The sequence below is a fragment of the Halichoerus grypus genome, chromosome 10 (genome assembly GCF_964656455.1).
Source record: "Halichoerus grypus chromosome 10, mHalGry1.hap1.1, whole genome shotgun sequence".
Lineage (NCBI taxonomy): Eukaryota > Metazoa > Chordata > Mammalia > Carnivora > Phocidae > Halichoerus > Halichoerus grypus.
The window spans coordinates 137211980-137231405 of NC_135721.1; the positions used below are offsets into that span (position 1 = coordinate 137211980).

Below are 19426 nucleotides of genomic sequence, written 5' to 3' on the forward strand. Positions count from 1 at the left end.
CAGTATCCTCAGCTTTTCAACTTAGTCCACAAACCCAGGAGAAGGGAGAAATTTCAACTCAGCCTGAGTTCCTGAGAATAAGAATCTGGCATCTCAAAATTGGAATAGACCCATCGCCCTTAATTGTACTCAGGCACTTGGTGCCAAGCCTCTGCCATAGAAAATTAATGGGAGACAGCATCTCTGAGCACCGAGGAGACAGGAGGCCAGAGCGCCTGGCCCCACCTGACATCGCCTGACAGGCCAGTGTCCACTTCCCAAAGATGACACTTTCCGCGACCCCGGGACCCCCGCCGCACCCATGCAGAGGTGGGGCGCAGAGGCTGGGCTCAGACCCCCGGCAGCTAACGAGGCTCCGACATCGGCCAGTGGCTGGCCTCAGGCAGGTCCTGGGGCCTGTGTCTCTGTATGGTCACCTGAGCTGGGGGAGCATCAGCTCCGGCCTGGCGGGGTGCACACTTGCACGTGGGTCCCGGAACAGGTGGCCGGCACTCGAGGAGACGTGATCAAGACGACGAGGGTGGGTCACCTGCACGTGGGTCCCGGAACAGGTGGCCGGCACTCGAGGAGACGTGATCAAGACGACGAGGGTGGGTCACCTGCACGTGGGTCCCGGAACAGGTGGCCGGCACTCGAGGAGACGTGATCAAGACGACGAGGGTGGGTGTTGCTCGGCTATTAGTAGTGGTTACTGTCAGCAGCGTGGTTCCTGCCCGGGCAGAAGCAAGCGGCTTGAACTGCGGCCCGACCTGGGGTCGGCAAACCCCGTCTGTGGACCAAAACGCCGGGGAGGGGAGGGTCTGAGATATATTGTTAGCTAATTGTGGGGTCCTTTCCCCTGAGCTGTCCTTGGAAGGAGCACTTTCCCGTGTGTCATCTACCCTCTCGCGTGACAGCTCCACGGGGTGGGGACAGAGGCTCAGAGGGGCTGGCCAAGGAACGGCCTCCTGGCCCCCAGACCTCAGTCCCTCCCCCGTCATGCACAGGGTCAAGGAAGACTGCCTGTGGTTGCTTAGGAGCCGCTGATCCCCCAATCTGATTCTGATCCTGAACTCAGAGCCCAAAAGACATCATGATTAATTTCCGGGACTGAAAAGTAAATTTCAGAAAATAAAACCTATCAGAGTGTCCAGAGGCGCATCCATACATTTTCCATCAGAAGCCACGGACGATTGAAGGCACAGTGCTGGCGTGTCCCCAGTGGGGTTCCGTGGGAGCCCCTCCCTGGCGCCCACCCAGCCCCCGAAGCCCTGCCTGTTCCGAGGCACAGCCATGTCCCGGCCAGACAGGGGCTCCCGGGCCAACTCTCAAGGCTCTGCTAACGACAGCGACGGGTCCCCCAGGTCCAGGTCGGGGAGGGTGCCGCCTCCCAGTGAGATGCCCCCACCAATGCAGGGGCCACGGGCCAGCGGGGAGAGGGGTGTCCTGCACCCCGAGGGGCAGCTAGAGGAGGGTCAGGTCCTCCAGCCCAAGTGTGGGTAGGCTCTCTTGGAACAGAAACAGAAGGGCAGCCTCGGGTCATGGCGTGTCTCACGTGGCGTAGGTGCCTGGAGGACCCACGGGGCCTGGGTGTGGGCAGGCTGTCCCCCTTGGTCTTCTCTGGATCCTGGTTGGGCTTCACTGTTCTCACCCTAATCCTCCTCTATGCTAATGTGACGTTCCCCTGGGAGCCCTGCGGATTTCGGCCTCTGAGCTGGGTTTGTGCTAGATGAAATCCTCCCTGTCCCTCGGGACGGGGCTACATTTGAATTCTGGATTACCATCTAGGCGAGACACTCTGTTCCAATGATCTTAAAATGCCTTCTTTCCCAAATATCTGCCTTTGCCTCCCATGAGGCATGGAAGAGGCTTTCCCTGTGCCTGAAAATCTGAAAAAATTAAATTAAAAACTCATTATGGCCAGGGGAAAGTTAATAAGAAAATCCTAAGCCAGATTTATCAGCTTAAGGCCCTTCTTTGTGAACCTTTATTAAACTCGCATGAATTAAAATAGACTCTTGGAATAAACTTCACCAGGGTCTGCAAGGAATCGGACTCGGGGACACACAGGTCTCCCGTGTGCTATGAAGTCCGGGGAAGGAGCTCCCACTCCAGAGCAGGCCAGAGCAAAGTAGCTGGAGGGGCCGCCAGGCCAGGGTGGTGTCCCGCGGAGGCCCACCCGGGACTCAGTTCTCAGGAGGCAACACCAGGACCCACCCTGGTCGTCTGACCCGAGGGAAGCTGCCGGAGGATGCGAGTGCTCGTGAAACCTGAGGGCCAGGTGTGCCGGGCCTGTGGCCAGCGCCAGGCGTAAGGATCTCGTGCTGCTGAGTGGGACCGTGATGGAGGGCCACTGTCCCAGACTGCACTGGTCCCACCGGGCGAGATCCCACTTGGGATAAATGTACAACTTCTCCTGTTAACAAGGTGTTGGTATCGGGGTTGGAAGGCTTGTGCGTGCCAGGTGACAGACGGGGGCCATTTGTGTGCGCCTGGGCGGCGGGCTGTGGGGTTTCCAGGGAACGTGGAGGCCGGGAGTCCAGGAGGCTGACGCCGGAGGCTCCGAAGTCCGGGTGAAGGCCTGCGCTCTGGCCTGGGCTTGAAAGGAGCCCTTCCCCCCCTGGAGGCAGCCGGCCTGGGGGGGGCTCGCGATTCCTCTATCGCTCTGACCGTCGCTGGTCTGCACATCGGCTCACTCATCCATTCGCCCCCGTCTGCGTCATCCGCACACATTTGCCACCAGCCTGGGGCCCCAGATCCCCCGTGCCTCGCTCACAGTGGGCACACCGAGCACGCACCGGTCGTTTGGGTGTCTGCACCTCACCTCTCCTCTTTCTCACGCAAAGTGACTCTGGGAACAGAAGCTGCTGGGCCTCAGTGTCCCCGTCCATCCGTGGACGGTCAGCCCGGCAGACTGCTATCACTTGGACACACGTGCCGGAGGGGCCGTCCTTCACTGTCGCCCAGCAAGACAGGACAGGCTGGGCTGCTGTGCTCTGACCTCAAGCCAGAGAAGGACAGAGCCACCAGCCCCAATGTCGCTGATGCCCACAGCCACTGAGGGCCACCCTCGACCTTCCGGCTCCCTGTTCTGGGAAGTCAACCCCCGTGTTCAAGCCACTGCGGCCCAGTTTTCTGTGCGTTGCACCCCAGAACCCCCTCCCCAACCACCAGCTGAGGCTTGAATTTGTAAGTGCTCGGAGCAGAAAACCATCGCAACCATCGAGGCCCAGACGTGGGCTCGAAGCGCCCAGTCTCTCCAGGAGGTACCAAGCTCCCGATGGAGAGAGCCAGAAGCCGGGATGCCGCACCCATCAGCTGGCATCCAGAGCAGGTCCCACTGCCCACCCCTGTCTCGCCCAGGAGGAGGGGGTCGCCTGAGAGCCAGCCCAGCCAGCCAGTGCTGCACGGGGCCCTCGTAGGACACATACAAGGGCTCTGGGCCGACGTGTGTGGGGGCCTGGCCCCTGGGCTGCAGGCACCACTGGATGTGAGAGACCCCGATGGTGGCTACAGACTCGGAGCCATAGGAACTCCACCAGGCTTTGTGACACTCACTCAGGGGCGGAGAGTTCGTTCTGGAGCAGACAAGGCCCAGCCTGGTGCCCCGCGTGCACAGGAGGGCTGTCCTCCGGCGTGGAGCGGCCCCATGTCTGTCCTAGGGCATGCACAGGCATATCTGGGCTGCAGGCCCCGAGCGGGCACGAGGCAGGGTGGCTGTCCCGGGTGTGGCCAGAGGGAATGTGCCATGGCAGGTGGTGGAAACAGGGAGCCACGTGAGGCTTGGGGGCCGCCTCCCACTGACATCAGGCAGGTGCCAGGGGTGCGGGGGGGGAGCCAGCAGGATGAGGCTCACAGCCAAGCTGCCTGGGACAACGACCAAGCCCGTGTCTGGACCCCTTCATCCCCATCCCGTGACCCCACCGCCATGACTGGGGGCCGGATCCTTAGAGCTGACACTCTGGGCGCCCCTTTGTGGGCCCCAGGGTCTCCTAACCTCTACTCCTTCATCTGTAAAATGGGGATGAGGGCAGGGCTATCCTGAGAAACCAGAGAAGTAACGCCCAGGCGGTGCCTGGTACAGCGCCCACACGTGGAGGCCACTGTCGGGCCGCACCGCCGTGACCCCAGCCAGACACCCTAGATCTCTGTCCCAGCTCCGTCCCCAGATTTGTAGCTCGAAACCACGCTGCCTGCTGACGGGGCTGGCCACACAAACTGCAGGACCCAGTGCAAAATAACAGAACGGGCCCCTAGTTCACGAACTATTAAGAATTTCAAGGGGCACCTGGGTGGCTCAGTCTTTGGGCGTCTGCCTTCAGCTCAGGTCATGATCCCAGGGATTGAGCCCTGCATCGGGCTCCCTGCTCGGCGGGAAGCCTGCTTCTCCCTCTCCCACTCCCCCTGCTTGTGTTCCCTCTCTCGCTGTGTCTCTCTCTGTCAAATAAATAAATAAAATCTTAAAAAAAAAAAAAAAAAGAATTTCAAGACAGCGAGAGCATTCGACCAAACTCAGGGCCCTTCCTCACGGGGCCACAGCTTCACAGGCCACATGCCCACGGGGCCAGCCCTGAGCAGTGATTTCACTCGGTAGGGGCGCTCAGATTCCTACCAGCACCCCAACACCAATACGCACACACACACCACCTTTCCCTGCACACAACCGTCTCGGCCCCGTGAACCACCCCCACTGACGGGAGGGGCTTGCAGCCCCTACGGTGCTTGGCAGGAGAAAAGGCTCCGTGGTCGGTCATCACACATCTGTAGCCGCGGACCCCAAGCCCCGAGCCGATGGTGGGACTGCTGGGATGGCAGGACCCCAGTCAGGATCGTCTGGGGGAAGCCCCCCACTGCTGTCTAGCTCCTGTCCTACAAATGTACCTTAGAGCCTCTCGTGCGTCCCCGCTGTTGCACGGGGCTCCAGGGCACGAGGGAAAGGCCTGGGGGGTTTAGGCGGGAGGCCGGTGGGCACATGTGTGCGTGTGCGTGAGGCTGGGTCTAGAGCTGGGTGGTGGGTACCGCTGGGGGAACGAGAGCCCTCTGGAGATGCCTCCGTGCCCGTGGAATGGGCGTGGGGTCCCCGTGTGCGGGAGAAGCTGGGGGCAGAGGGCACCCCCCAAGGGGTTGGTAGAGAGTCTCTTCCGACCTCTCCAGGCTTCCGCACGGGTTCAGAACATTGTCTTTCCTTATGCTCTGCAGTACGCCGGGGAGGTCCCCGAAAACCAGGTGGAGGTGGTGGTCGCAAACCTCACCGTCATGGACCGAGATCAGCCCCACTCGCCCAACTGGAATGCCTTCTACCGCATCCTCAGCGGGGACCCCTCAGGACACTTCAGCATCCGCACGGACCCCGTCACCAATGAGGGCATGGTCACCGTGGTGAAGGTGGGTACTCTCCTGGCTTCCTGCCGGCCGGCGTGGGTTCTATCCCCCGCCACCGCCCTGGGACAGATGAACAGAAGTGATACGGGGTTATCTGGGGACAAAGGACTGCACGCCCCTGCTCGTGCCAGAGGCAGGCTTCACGAGGACCTGGTTTTCTCTGAACTCTCCACTTAAAGTCTGTTTAAGGCAAGATGCTTCATCTTAGAAAGCATTTTCAGGTTATTTTTGCATCCTTTGGTAGAGACACTGTGCTTTCAGACATTCTCTTGCAGAGGGGTGGCCGGGAGGGGGTGTGGGGGGTGCGAGGCAGTGGGGGGAGTCTGCTGCCGGCGGGGGGGGATATGTTCTTGGATTCCCGGGCTGGCTCTTCGCTCACTTACCCTGGTGTGGCCTGTCGCCCTTGGTGCCCCAGACGAGGGGCCTGTGCCCGGGGCTGTCGCCAGCATCTCAGCGGGTCCTGCCTGTAGATCTGGCCCAGCACCGGGCACATGGTGAGAGCACGACTAACAGAAGCAGCTGTGTCATCACTGAACATCGTCACGTCGACAGGGAACAGCCGGGTTCCTGCGCGCTCCCCAGGGCACAAGGAAGGTCACTTCAGTCCCGCCAGGGTCCCCAGGGCCCCCAGAGGAATCGGGCCGCGTGCCGTGTTCATGCACTGCGGCCCGGACCATCACTGCCCCAGCCTGTAGGAGGTGACAGTCTGCGGCGGGGATGTGGAGAGGGAGTTTCTGGGCTGTTCTCAGGCAGGTACGCGCCAGAGGCCACACACCCGGCGGTGAGCCCTCCCGTCTGTCCAGCAGCCTGCTGGTGTTTCCAGCCTCCGTGCCCCCAGGTAGTGGGACTCCTGGACTGGGACCTCGCTGCTTTGGGGGCGGGTGAGGTGCCGTGTAGACGTGTGTGGTCAGCCCAGCCCTCAGCCATCTCGCACACATCCTGGCTGCACGCCTGTCAAAGGAAGTGCTCAGTCGCCTGGGGCGGGTCTTCCTGACCCCTGCCCTGCCCCCCGCGCCCCCCAGCTCCATCCTGCCCCGCATGCCGGGCCTGCCACCTCCCAGGCTGCAGCCGAGCTGGGGCACAGCTGCTCTGCCCTTAGACCACCAGCCCCGGTGGGCGTCCGTCACCGTGCCCAGCCTCCTCGGGAGCGCCCTCTGCCTCGCCACCCCCCCCCCCACCTCCAGCCACGAAACCACCATCTCTTCCAGGCTCAGACCATCCCCAGGCCCTTCTCCTGCCTCGCGCCTGGACCTCAGCTTCTGAGGCAGAAAAGCCAAGAAGCGGCCTCTCCCGCTTGCCCCTCGGCAGCACTGAGGCTTGGGGGGCAGTGAGCAAGCTCTGGCCCAGGGGCCGAGGCCGGGGCGGGGCTGGCGGGAGTCCCAGGAGAGCGGGCGCCGCCCTCCAGCCCCTGCAGTCCTGCAGGGACCAGCTCCCAGGGCAGCAGTGCACGGAAGCGAATGCCCCCAAGCCCCCCGCCGGCCCTGGAGCGGGGGCCCCCAGCCCTGGCCCGCACCACCTGCACCCACGCCGGGTGGCTTCTCCTGAGGCCGCAGACCCTGCCCCTCGCCTTTTAGCGGAGGGTCCTTGCCCCGTCTGGGGAGGCAGCTGGGCCGAGCCCCGGCAGTGTACCCGGCCGCTCTAATTGAAACTGGTGGGCCAAATTACCTATCGATTTCTCCATTACAAAAATGTTTTATTTCACCCTCCTATGGACGTTTATTGGCCATAATAGTCTTTCTGGAAGGCATTCTCCCTCAGACAGGTGACACAATCTTAATGTACGACATGCGGCGTTATTCCGTGTCCCCCGGGGACATGAACCAATAAATGGGGAGAAAGATTACTTCCTTTTGGTGGTTTGTTCAGAGACAAAACCACCACAATTTTATTAAACTGTCCATTTAAATGGAGGAGCCCCGTCCCCAGACGACTCTCTGAGGGTCCGGGGGGAGGGTCTGGAGGCATTGGCTTGGTTTTGAGGGGACCTGGACACAGCGTGGGTGCAGGGGCTGCTGTGGGGGCATCCAGAGTCCAGGATGCACCTGCCGGAGGGCTCACCGGTCTGTGGCCTGAAGTCCTGGGCAGTATCTTTCAGACAAGGGCTGCCAAGTTATTCTGCACTGGGCACCTCATCAGACTGGCGGCCTGCCTGGGCGGCATCTGTGGGCACAAGGCCCTCCCACACACACGTACCTGAGCAGCACCCAGCCTCATGCGAGGTGATGGGCAATGGGGGTGGGCAAGGGAGCCGTCGCACCATCCCCATCCTCGCCCAGGCTGACCCCTACCCACACCGCGCTAAGATACAAGGGGCCGTCAGGGGCGGAGGAAGACATCAGCCATGACAAGGCGTGAGCCACAGAGGGACATGGCATCTCACGGCCGGGCTCCATGGGGCCTGCAGGAACCACCCCTTCCTTGGGCGGACAAGGAGATCACGCCTGAAGAGGACGATGGGGGTCAGCCCAGAACCCCGATCTCTGGAGGGCATCGGCCTCCAGAGCCTCCTGTCGGGCTGGCTTCGGGCTTCCGTGAACCCCCGGGTCCATCCCCCTGCTATTATTTACTTAGTTTTTAAAGTCCTTCTTTTCATACTTAATGCCACATCTGTAGCCGTAGCTGAGAAGGCAAGGGTTCGATGCACCAGCTGTAAGATTTTTAATGCTCACCCAAGTCAAACGCTGAGGTGCTGGGGGGCCCAGCGGGGGCTGGGGTTCGGGTCGGTCGGGAGAAGCACCGCCGGCCGCGGGCACAGCTTCCTGACCCAGCAGACCAGCTCCTCTCTAAGCAGAAACACGCGCTGTTCTGTGCATCGTGAACATCTCCGGGCGCGCAGAAGACAGACAGCAGTGGTCTCGTCCGCACTGCAGTCTGACGTGGTAGCTTATTCCAGACCGTCTCATCTCTGTTTCTTGCTGCAAGAGGTTTTTAACTCCCAGACCTCATGACCGTCCATCTCTATGTAAGTCAGGATGCGTCACCCTCAGAAATACGTTTGCCTCCGTACGCACGTGGCATCACCGGTCACACCCCTGACAAAAGCAGCCGTCTGCCCTTCGTATCCGCCGGTGCAAGTCGGTGCTCGGTGTCCCTTAATTTTCCTCAAAGTGTGTCTTTGCTGTGGTTTTTCAGATCTGGGTCTGGACAGGGTCCCTGCATGCAGTTGGTTGCAACATCTCTTGACTCTCTCATAATCTAGAACGTCCCACCCACCTTTGACCTGTCACAGACACCGGGTCAGTTGGCCTGTGGGAGGTCGCATGTGCCGGACTGTCCAATCACTTCCTCATGGCGAGTCTTGTTCCTCGCTCTCCCACGTTTCCGGTAACCTGGGATTAGGCCTGCAGGGGCCGTCCATGGGAAAGGGCCTTGTGCCTGGGGCTGAGTCACATCAGGAGGCCCGTGGTGCCCGGCTGTCCCACTCCAGTCATCTAGGCCTGACCGGTGGGCTCAGGTGGTGACAGCCCATTCCCGTCACTGCAGAGTTGACTTCTCCCCCCTTATGACCAGCCAGTGGTCCGCGCGTGATGCTTCACACCTGCAAATATGCACTCCTCCGTCAGTCTCCATCGGCTGGTTTTATCATCTACTCATGATCCTTGTTCACGGAAATGTCTTCATTAGTGAGTACAGAATGGTGCTTTTAAAGTTCTGTCATTCCTTGGCTGGAATTATTCAGTACGAATGAGCTTCCCCTCACCAACAAGAGCTCCGCAGGACACGGAAATGTGGGTCTGCAGTGGTCAGCACCGCGGCCCCCCAGACGTGCCCAGGCCCTGGGCCTGGGACCCACGCGTGTGCGGCACATGCTGGGCAAATGTGAGTCAGTTAAGCGTTCTGAGATAAGAGGTTACCCCGGGAGATCCAGGGAGCCCCTGGGCTCACAGCGTGATTGGGAGAGGGAGGCAGGAGGTCAGAGTCCCAGGCGCCCTGGGGAAGAAGCAGAGGTCCCAGAGGGACTGCAAGGGGCCACGTGGCTGCTCTGTAGGTGGAGGACGTGGCCTCTCAGAGCTGCAAGGGGCAAGGCTCCAGGGGGACCCAGCCCCGCCCACACCCTGACTGCAGCCCAGGGACACCGATTTTTGACCTCTGACCTCCAGAACTGTAAGACGACAAATTTGTGTTGCTCTAAGCCACTAAATCGGAACAGGAAGCTAATACAGAGTCCAACAGAAAAAGCAGATGAAAGCTTCGTTCGCTGCCTTTTATCATCCAGACCAGCAGCTGTCCGAGGTCTCTCTCTGTTTACGGTGGCGGCTGTTACAACTCGCATCGAGCTGGGTGTCCACACGACACACGGTCCTCTCACACTTCTGGAAGTCAGAAGTCCAAAATCCGTTTCAACAGGCCGAAACCAAAGAGCCGGGAAGGCTGTGCTCCCCCCAGGGGCTCTGGTGGCTCCATTTGCTGGCTCTTCCCAGGTTGGCAGGCCACAGCCCGACTCCGCGGCCCTCCTCCGTCCTCAGAGCCAGGGCCGTCCTTGCCTCAGCCCCTACGCTGCCTGCTGCCGTGCCAAAGGTCCCCCCGCCTCCCCTTCTAAACACCTTCGGATGCTATTTCGGGCCACCTGGGTAATCCCGGGCCAGCTCCCATTGCAAGACCCCTAATTTCATCAGCCCCCAAAGTCCCTGTGCCGTGGAGGGCGACACAGTCACAGATTCCAGACCTTTGGACCTGGATGTCTTTGGAGGCCATTAATCATCCCACCACAGCCATAAGCAGAATCGTGTGTGTGTGTGTTTGCATTTTCTCATGGCTGGTAAGACGCACGCATTTGTGTGTACTCGTGTGCTTTGGTCAGCTGCAGTCATGACTGGTTTTGGCCTCCGGCGAGCAGGAGCCTCCTCTGGCTGGTTTCTGGGCCCTTCCGCTGCGAGCCGTTTCCGTGTATCGTGGCCCAAGCAGTTCATCTCGTGGGCTGCCTGCCTCCCCTCAGCCATCTCTCCAGTGAGGGCTGGTACTTGGAAACCAGCATCCAGGCCCCGGAGGGCTCGCTCCTGCTCGCTGCTCTCACTCCTGGGGGCCCGGGGGCAGAGCAAGGATACCACGCTTCAACGCACATGCCCACCCCGACTCCATTTCTTTCACCGATCCAAAGGGTCGTTTTATTCAGATTTAACACCGGAGGATTTCTACTTCACTTTGCTGACTTCATGCTTGTATCTCATTTCTCTTACACCAAAAATCTTATTTCCTAACCACATTATTACACGTGTTTATTTACTTTACCCTGAGATATACATAAAAAGCTTTAAAAAATAACAAACCCCAGATCACTACCAACAGGGAGAAGACCAAGTGAGCTTAAGATTTCTTTGCAATGATTATTGTCCTTAAAATAAATCCCACCAAGAACTACCATCTAAATATTGCCCTGGTCACCTGAACTCATTCTTTTCTTGAGAGTCATGTTACCCGTTGATATATAGTCTCCCTTTACTTCGGTTTGCTTGCAATTTTCAGAGATCGCTTTACATATTTAATTTCCTGTATAACGACTAAAGCGTGACAGTAGAAGACTGAGCTCCATGACGGTAAGCTCGCACAACCTCGAGCCCCAGCCCTTCCCTCCGCCCCGCTCACCCCTCTGCTTACAGGCCACCATCTTTATGCGTTTTCCGGTTCACTCTTGCGGTCTTCCTTCCGGCAAATACGAACAAATACAAATTCAAATTCCTCTCCCTCCTTTACACGGAAGGCAGCCCGCTGTGTATCTACTTCTGCTCTCCGTCCGATCTCCTCGCTCCTGCTTACGGCTGCAGACCTCCCCATCCCGCCACCAGCCCACGGCCTCCAGGGTGCGTCCTCTGTGAGGACAGAGAGACCTGCCGGGAGCCGTCCTGTGCATACGTCACCTTGCACCTGTCTGGGTGGACGTGTGTAAATGCTGTTGCAGAGTGTCGCGTTGGGTGGTTTCCCTGAGACTGTCCCGGCCTGCTCCTGGAGTCGCTACGTGTGTTACACGTCTCGGCCCCAAGTGCCTCCTTGCAACTTCCCTCCCTCCCCAAAATGTGGGGAGCTCCCCAGACCATAGAACCCTTCTGAAAGCATTTGTCAGGTGGGTCCTGGGGCCCCAAGGGTGTAACCGGGAACCACGCTCAGCAGGAACCCCGTGCAAAGGGTAGAGAACCCACAGAGCTGGTGTGCGAGCATCCTGGAGCTGCTGTAAAAATTACCAAAAACTGGAGGGATTAGAACAACAGAAGAGACCGCCCGCTGCACCCAGCAAGGGGCCCCAGACAAACAGCAGTGGGGGCCTTGACCTCGCCAGCCTGGAGGGAGCAGCACCTGCTGAGAGCTGGCGCCGGGGAGGGGTGCTGCTGCCGGGCAGCTGGAGTCCCAGGGCCCAGCTACTGCCACACCAGGGCGTGGTGGGAAGGCCCAGTGGGGGTCCTTTACCCCAAACTCTCTCCTCCCATTGTCAAACCCCTGGGGAGCCAGAGACAAGGGAGTCTGGAGACAGCTTCCCTTGGGACCAGCGTCCTGGGCACAAAGCCGGGCAGGAGGAACAGGTGCAGACCCACCGGGCCTCCCGCCTCCGAGCCAGCCCGCAGGCCCCTGCCTCAGCTCACCCCCGCGGGACTCTCTCGTTCCAGGCAGTCGACTACGAGCTGAACAGGGCGTTCATGCTGACTGTGATGGTCTCCAACCAGGCGCCCCTGGCCAGCGGGATCCAGATGTCCTTCCAGTCCACGGCAGGGGTGACCATCTCCGTCACGGACATCAACGAGGCGCCCTACTTCCCCTCGAACCACAAGCTGATCCGCCTGGAGGAAGGTGTGCCCACCGGCACCGCGCTGACCACGTTTTCGGCAGTGGACCCCGACCGGTTCATGCAGCAGGCCGTGAGGTGGGTCCGCCCTCGGGCCTCAGAAAAGGGATCCCACCCGTGGGCTCCCTTGCTTTCCAGTACAGCGGAGTGCCATCATGCCCAGTAAACCTGCACCCCAGAAAGTCCCCGGCCTGTGTTGTCCCTCCAGGCAGGGCGCCACAGGAGCCGCCGGGGGACAGCGGGGCCCAGTCGACCCGCGAGATCCAGGCGGTCAGTGGGACGCCACAGGAGCTCAGCAAACCGCGCGCGTCGCCGTGGCCCCCCCCAAGGGCGACAGGCCTTCCAGCACCCGCGGCGCTCTCCCGAGTCAGGCTGGTTCTGAGCTGGCTTGTCACTTACCCCTCTCTGTTCCTCAGTCTCCCCGTCTGGAAAGAGGGGGCGAGGAGAGCACCTGCCTCCCGGGGTCCTCGTGAGGATCGGGAACGCGGCCGCCGTGGCGACCGTGAGGCGCGCCGAGGGCAGAGCGTGCGGGCTGCAGGGACAGCTCCCCCGTGTCGGGCGGGCACCCCCAGAGGGTGGGGCTGGGGGGCTCGGGGCCGCTCTCCCCTTCACCGCCTCACCTCCCCCCTCCTCAGGTACTCCAAGCTGTCGGACCCAGCGAACTGGCTGCACATTAACGCCACCAACGGTCAGATCACCACGGCCGCCGTCCTCGACCGCGAGTCCCTCTACATCAGAAACAATGTCTATGAGGCCACCTTCCTGGCGGCTGACAACGGTGCGCCCGGCTCCGGGGGCCGGCCCGTGCCAGGGGCTCTGTGGCGGGGAGACGGAGGGAGGCCCCAGCCGGAGAAGCCGGAGGAGGGAAGCGGGGACGCAGGGGCGGTGCCAGGTGTCCTGTGCAGGGCCTTGGGGGTCCCTCAGCGTCCCCAGGCAGCCCCCTCTCTGCACGCATTCGGAGCAAGGGCCGCAGCCTGACCACCCGGCTCACGGGTCTGCGCAAACTCGCGCCCCTTCGCTCATGCATGGCGCTCCCTCGTGGACACCAGGGGAGCCAGGATGGCCGAGGCGGGCCGAGGTTTGTCCTGTCCTGTCTCGGCTGAACGTGACCCGAGCAGCTTCTCAGCTCCCCACCTGGTGAACTGAGGGTGGCTGAACTCCATCCACGTGTAAGCCGAGCAGCCCCATCATGCTGACCACGCACCAGAGTGGGGGGGGCTCCCCCTAAGCAGCCCCGGGATGCCGGCCCCTGTGGCTCTGACCACCTGTGATCCGGACCCCTGCAGCCCTCCGTCAGAGCAGGGGTGCCGTGGGGAGGGGCCTCAGAGACAGGGCAAGCACCGTGAGAGGCCACACACCAGCATGAGCCCTGGGAGCTCCGAGGGGGAGACGGTGAGGCTTCCGAGCCAGAATGAGGAGCCCCGAGGACCCTGGGGTAGCGGGGGTGAAGGTGAACCGGGCAGGGGTGAGGGGGTGCGGGGCAGAGGCGGCAGCAGAGGGGCCCACATGGGGCAGGAAGAAGGTTCATGAGCACTGGGGCCTTCCAAGGGATGTGGATAGCATCTCCAGAGTTGGGGGCTGGGACTCCAGGCCCCGAGGTCACCCCTCCCTGGACCCAGGGCACCCAGGAGCTGGCGAGGCCCACAGCCCCAGGTACCCAGCCAACCCTGCACAGGAGGGCAGAGGGAATGAGGGAGAAGACTTAGAACCAGGGATCAGTCCCAGCACCACTTAGTGGTGGGAAGAGACCTGACTGCTCCGTGCCTCGGCTTCCTCCTCTGTAGCGTGGGGACAGCCCTACCCCCTCCCCGGAGCTGTGAGGATTAAGTCAGCCAGTGTCCTCGAACGCACAGGGAGGGGGTCTGGCCCGAGCCGGCACGCTGCCACCGCTCTCATCACCCTGGGGCTCCTGCCCCACACTGGGTGCTACTCAGCAGCAGACAGACCAGACCAAAGTCCTTCCCTTGCAAGGCTGACGTGCCCAAGGTCTGTGTGTCAGCTAAAACCAGGTTCAGCCGTGTAATGGCGATAGAAATTTCAACACGACTGAGGTTTCTTTTCTCCCACATAAAAGAAGACTGGAGGCAGGCAGCCCTGGGGGTCTGGGGTCAGGTTTGAGAAACCAGGCTCACTCTGGTCATGAGCTACGGCATGGTCCGGAATGTCTGCTGGTGCTCCAGCCATCGTGACCACGTTCTGGCAAACGGGAGGAAGAGCAAGGAAGGCAGGGACACATTCCTGCCCTTCTAAGAACTTCCACCCCCAGCTCACGAAGGCCAGAACTTAGCCATGAAGCCACATTTCACTGCGAGGGATGTTGAGAAATGTAGTCTAACAGCTGGGCAGTGATGACCCCAGATAAAATCTGGGGCTCCGGTTCTTCTATTAAGGACAAAAGGGGAAATGGACATTGAGGGACAACTCAGCAGTCTCTTGCCCCAGTGAGATGAATGAGAAACAAGTCAACCAGATAACTTCAGGGAGTACGTTCTGGAAGAAAACACAACAGGGCATGGGAGGGAGGGGCCAGGGCTTGTAGCTGTGCTCCTGGCCGTGAGGCGCCGACTGTGGGACCAGAAGGAACAAGCCAGGGGAAGAAGGGGCAGCAGAGGAGTCCCAGAGTTAGGAAGCAGCATGTGCAAAGGCCCTGAGGTAGACCCCCGGTGGTCTGTATGGTGGGTTCTCGGACAGCAGTGCAGCTCAGGCTCCAGGAGCTAGAGGAGCCCTTGCACAAAGGCTCACTCGATAGCAAGTGAAAGCCGGGTAACCACCCGCCCGACTGTGAGTGTGCGTGTGTGTGTGCACGCACGCGCACTCGCGGCTGTGGGGCTGGGGGAGGCTGCGTGTCTGTGTGGTCCTGTGCTCTGTCCACGCGGGGACGGTTGAGCTGCTGCGTATGTCGTACAGTGGGGCTTGGCGCACGTGGGGGCCCTGGTCGGGGCTGTGGGTCTGTCCTGCCCGGACTCGTCGTCCGTCCTGTGTGGGTCTGGGGCTGTCCCTGGGCAGGACGGTGGGGCTGGGGGTGGGTCCCATGTGCATCATCGTGTGCCTGAGGTCATGGTGGAGCAGCCCTGTGGGGTCACCCTGTGTCTGTCCCGCAGGGATCCCCCCGGCCAGCGGCACCGGGACCCTCCAGATCTATCTAATCGACATCAACGACAACGCCCCCGAGCTGCTGCCCAAGGAGGCACAGATCTGCGAGAAGCCCAGCCTGAACGCCATCAACATCACAGCGGCCGATGCCGACGTTGACCCCAACATCGGCCCCTACGTCTTCGAGCTGCCCTTCGTCCCGGCCGCTGTGCGGAAGAACTGGACCATCACCCGCTTAAACGGTGAGCCCTCCTCAGGCTCCAGGAGAATCGGACACGTCTGGGGTGCTGCACCTCAAGGGGGCCCATGGAAGAGTGAGCAGTGGGGATGGGGCTCTTCCCCCCATGGGGACCCCCTGAGGCTGGGGCCCCTGGCCGTGCCCCAGTCCATCCCCAGAGGGGGCCGTGAAGGCAGTCCCAGTCCCGCTGTTATAACGAGCACAGCTGTCAACATCCTACAGCCCCAGCTGCTCACATCTCTGACTGCTTCCTATTGATGGGACCACGGATGGATGGGACCCTGATCAATCTATTTCCTCAGGGTACTTCCCTAGATGTGCACTTGTTGTATAAAAGGGCATCCAAGTCCTGAAGTTTTCTAGCACTCTGAGGATGCGCCTGGAAAGGTCATGCCAAGACCTACAAAAGAGCACCTGTTACCCAAGCCCTCACCAACACCGAATATCATTGTTTTAAAAAGCATTTTCCCAAGGTTTTAGCCAAAATCATTGTTTCCATTTGCATCTCTTAACTACCACGCACTTTTTTCATTTATTTAATGGCCATTTGCTGTTTCTCCCACAAATTGTCTATTCAATATCCTTGCCTATTTTTCTTTGAGGTTTTTTTCTAATTGGTTTGGTAGAATTCTTTATATATTAAGGAAGTGATTTCTTCATCCAACAAGTTGCAATTGCTCTTTTCTTGAATTGCCAATGTGTTTTCACTCTGTGGAGTGATCTAGCATGGACGCGCGTGTGGGTGTGCGCAAACCAAGCGGGTGTTTCAGACTGTCGTGCTCTAGACTCCATCCTCCCTCCGAAGTCTTGCTGTGACACAGGGCTAGCTGTGGACTGAACGAAGCCTGTCCTGTCACTCTGTGCCAGGTGACTATGCCCAGCTGAGCCTGCGCATCCTGTACCTGGAGGCTGGCGTGTACGACGTCCCCATCATCGTCACCGACTCCGGGAACCCCCCACTGTCCAACACGTCCATCATCAAGGTCAAGGTGTGCCCGTGCGACGAGAATGGGGACTGCACCACCATCGGCGCGGTGGCCGCGGCCGGTCTGGGCACCAGTGCCATCGTGGCCATCCTCATCTGCATCGTCATCCTGCTCAGTGAGTATGGTGGAGCCACGCACGCACGCCCGGGCCCCCACACGCGCGAGCGCGCCCTGCTCACGGCGCGGCCCCATGCCCCCACAGCCATGGTCCTGCTCTTCGTCGTGTGGATGAAGCGCAGGGAGAAGGAGCGCCACACCAAGCAGCTGCTCATCGACCCCGAGGATGACGTGCGTGACAACATCCTCAAGTACGACGAGGAAGGGGGCGGTGAGGAGGACCAGGTGAGGCCCTCTGCACCAGCTTCCGGGGCGTGGGACCCCCCTCCCACCCGCTCTCTCCCGTCGGCCCAGGACCCCAGCCCGGTGCCTGCGCCCACACGGGGGCTGTCAGGTGACCAGGAGGCCGTGCACGGGGCGCCCGGGAAGGGGAATCCAGGGAGCTGCCTGGCTGGATGCCGGGTCTGCGCTGGCCGTCAGGGCACTCAGGGCAGCTCCCCGCCCCACTAAGGCTTGGTGCCCCCTTAAAGCATGGTAACAGGAGCCCCAGCTGTTGCCCCAGGCTGCTCCCAGGAATACACGAGGCACGGGAGCTGCAGGGGGGGGCCCCAGGGAGCATCAGCCTGGCGAGGGCAGCCTGGGGGGCACAGACGGGGACGGATTAGGGGAGCGGGGCACTATGGGGAGGGCGGGCGTGCTCGGCCACAACAGGACGCGCCTGCCTCCCTCCTCCCCCGGCCCCTCCCCAGGACTACGACCTCAGCCAACTGCAGCAGCCGGAGGCCATGGAGCACGTGCTGAGCAAGGCCCCCGGCGTGCGGCGGGTGGACGAGCGGCCCGTGGGCGCCGAGCCCCAGTACCCCGTCAGGCCTGTGGTGCCCCACCCGGGAGACATCGGGGACTTCATCAACGAGGTGGGTGCTCGGGCACGGGCGAGGCCCCTGAGCAGGGCCCCTCCGCGGAGAATAACGTCCCGTTGCCACCCCACGCTGGGGCGGCCAGGCTGCGGTGAGGAGGCCCAGCCAGACCGGGGCTGGGGGCCGATGCGGTGTGGCCACGCGCCCAGGGACACCGCCGGCCCTGGCCCCGTAACCGCGGCGTCCTGTATGTTTTACCGCCTGCTCTCTAACGCTGACGCGTTTCTAAGAGGGGTTGGCAACATATCCCTGCTATGTGAGAATCTAACTTTAATTTACTTAAGCAGAATAGAGCCCAGGGAGCGGTTCAGGAGAGACACAGAGAGACTTAGAACATTCCCTGAAACACATCCTGTCCGGGGCCGCAGATCAAAGTTCTACAACTGCCCAAAAGCACTCACTCCCCAGGATGTAATAAAGTTTTAAAACCCCAAGAAGTATGTCTTCCCCAACCTAGAATTTAAAGCCTATTTTAAATGATTCTTAAAGGAAAGCGAGCACGGAAACTACAAACCATTGCTATGGAGGGGCGGTGAGGGTGCCCCTTCCCAGGGCAGGCTTGGCAATGAGGTGTGTCCTGCAGCCGGAGACCACCGGGGGCGCCCAGGCCACCCCACGGGGTCCGCCACTGTCACAGGGGACCGTGCTGGTCCACACGCGCAGGCGTGTGGGAGGCCGCAGGACCCCTCCTTGGGCAGGTGCGGGCGGAAGGAGCAAGGGCGAGGCCACGCACGGGGGGCCTCCAGCAACACCTGCCACATCCCCAATTTTGTTCATAGGGATAGTGAACGTAACAACTTGAGATTTCTGACTTCTGCCCACCTCAGGTGCATATTCCGTGTCGCGGTAACAGGGGCTCAAGACACTTCTGGTCCCTCAGGAGGGGCTGCTCCTGGCCACAGGCCCCCACCCAGGCCTCGTGCCTCATGTTACTGGTGTGGCCACCTCCAACGCACTGCCCTTTTCATAAACCCCACCCCTACTCGTTCTCTGAGAGGCCCCTCAGTTAAACACAGGGAGCACTTATTGACCACCTCCTGTATGCAAGGCCCACTAACTTCACCTTCCTGGCCTGCTTCCCCAACTCCTCTCCGGGGCGCCCCCCCAAGCCCCATTCCATCAGGCCCCCAGGGCCGGACGGCACGTCCTCCACCCTAAGCCCGTGTCTCTGTGACCCCAGGGACTCCGCGCCGCCGACAATGACCCCACAGCACCCCCCTACGACTCCCTGCTGGTCTTCGACTACGAAGGGAGCGGCTCCACGGCGGGCTCCGTCAGCTCCCTGAACTCGTCCAGCTCCGGGGACCAAGACTACGATTACCTGAACGACTGGGGGCCCAGGTTCAAGAAGCTGGCAGATATGTACGGAGGGGGCGAGGAGGACTGAGCAGCGTCTCCTCCCCGGATGCCGGCGGAGTGGGACCGTGGGAGGCGCCGGGCTTCCCGACTCCCTGCGGACGTGTCATTTAGTGGTGTGTTAGGGGGTCCCTCCCCGCCCCAGCCCCCCCAACAGTGAGCTGTCTGGCATGAACACTTCTCGCCCTGCGGCGCGCCCCCCACCACAGGAGCTGACTAGCCCTGAAGGACAGCGAGAGGCACTCTGTCTTAACTTGAATTTCTTAGAACAGAAGCACTGTTTTTAAAAAAAAAAAAAAAAAAGAAAAAGAAAGTGCCTTTTGGTACATGTATCAGATTCCCTCAAACTCAGGAGTGACGAAAAGCAAGCAGACAGACCACGTACATCCCCCCAACCCCAGTCCTGAGCACCCCCAGCCCCAGCTAGTCCCAGCTCTGAAGACACCAATTAAGGAATCGGGGAGAATGTGTCTTTTTTTTTTTTTTGGTCTTTTATTAAGAAAAAAAGTGGGTGATTTGTTTAACAAAATTTACAAAGAAAAATGTTGGGGTCCAAATCCCAACAGCCCTTCTGAGTCCTTGACCTTTGCTGTACACTGTCAGGGTCTCCTGGGCCCTCGGGCGGCCAGAGACCAGCCGCAGAAGG

The 19426-nt window shown here is 60.7% G+C and overlaps 1 protein-coding gene across 1 annotated transcript in view; it reads left to right on the plus strand.

The window, feature by feature from the left end:
- The window catches only part of CDH4 (cadherin 4), a 530242-nt gene extending 511149 nt beyond the window's left edge, over positions 1-19093 (plus strand). Inside the window, exons 9-16 of the mRNA XM_036105351.2 lie at positions 5179-5364; positions 11958-12211; positions 12769-12911; positions 15235-15468; positions 16332-16565; positions 16653-16792; positions 17257-17421; positions 18605-19093. Coding sequence (XP_035961244.1) covers positions 5179-5364; positions 11958-12211; positions 12769-12911; positions 15235-15468; positions 16332-16565; positions 16653-16792; positions 17257-17421; positions 18605-18811 — 1563 coding nt within the window. The 3' untranslated portion in view covers positions 18812-19093. The remainder of the gene's footprint in view (positions 1-5178; positions 5365-11957; positions 12212-12768; positions 12912-15234; positions 15469-16331; positions 16566-16652; positions 16793-17256; positions 17422-18604) is intronic.
- The last annotated feature ends 333 nt before the right edge of the window (positions 19094-19426 follow it).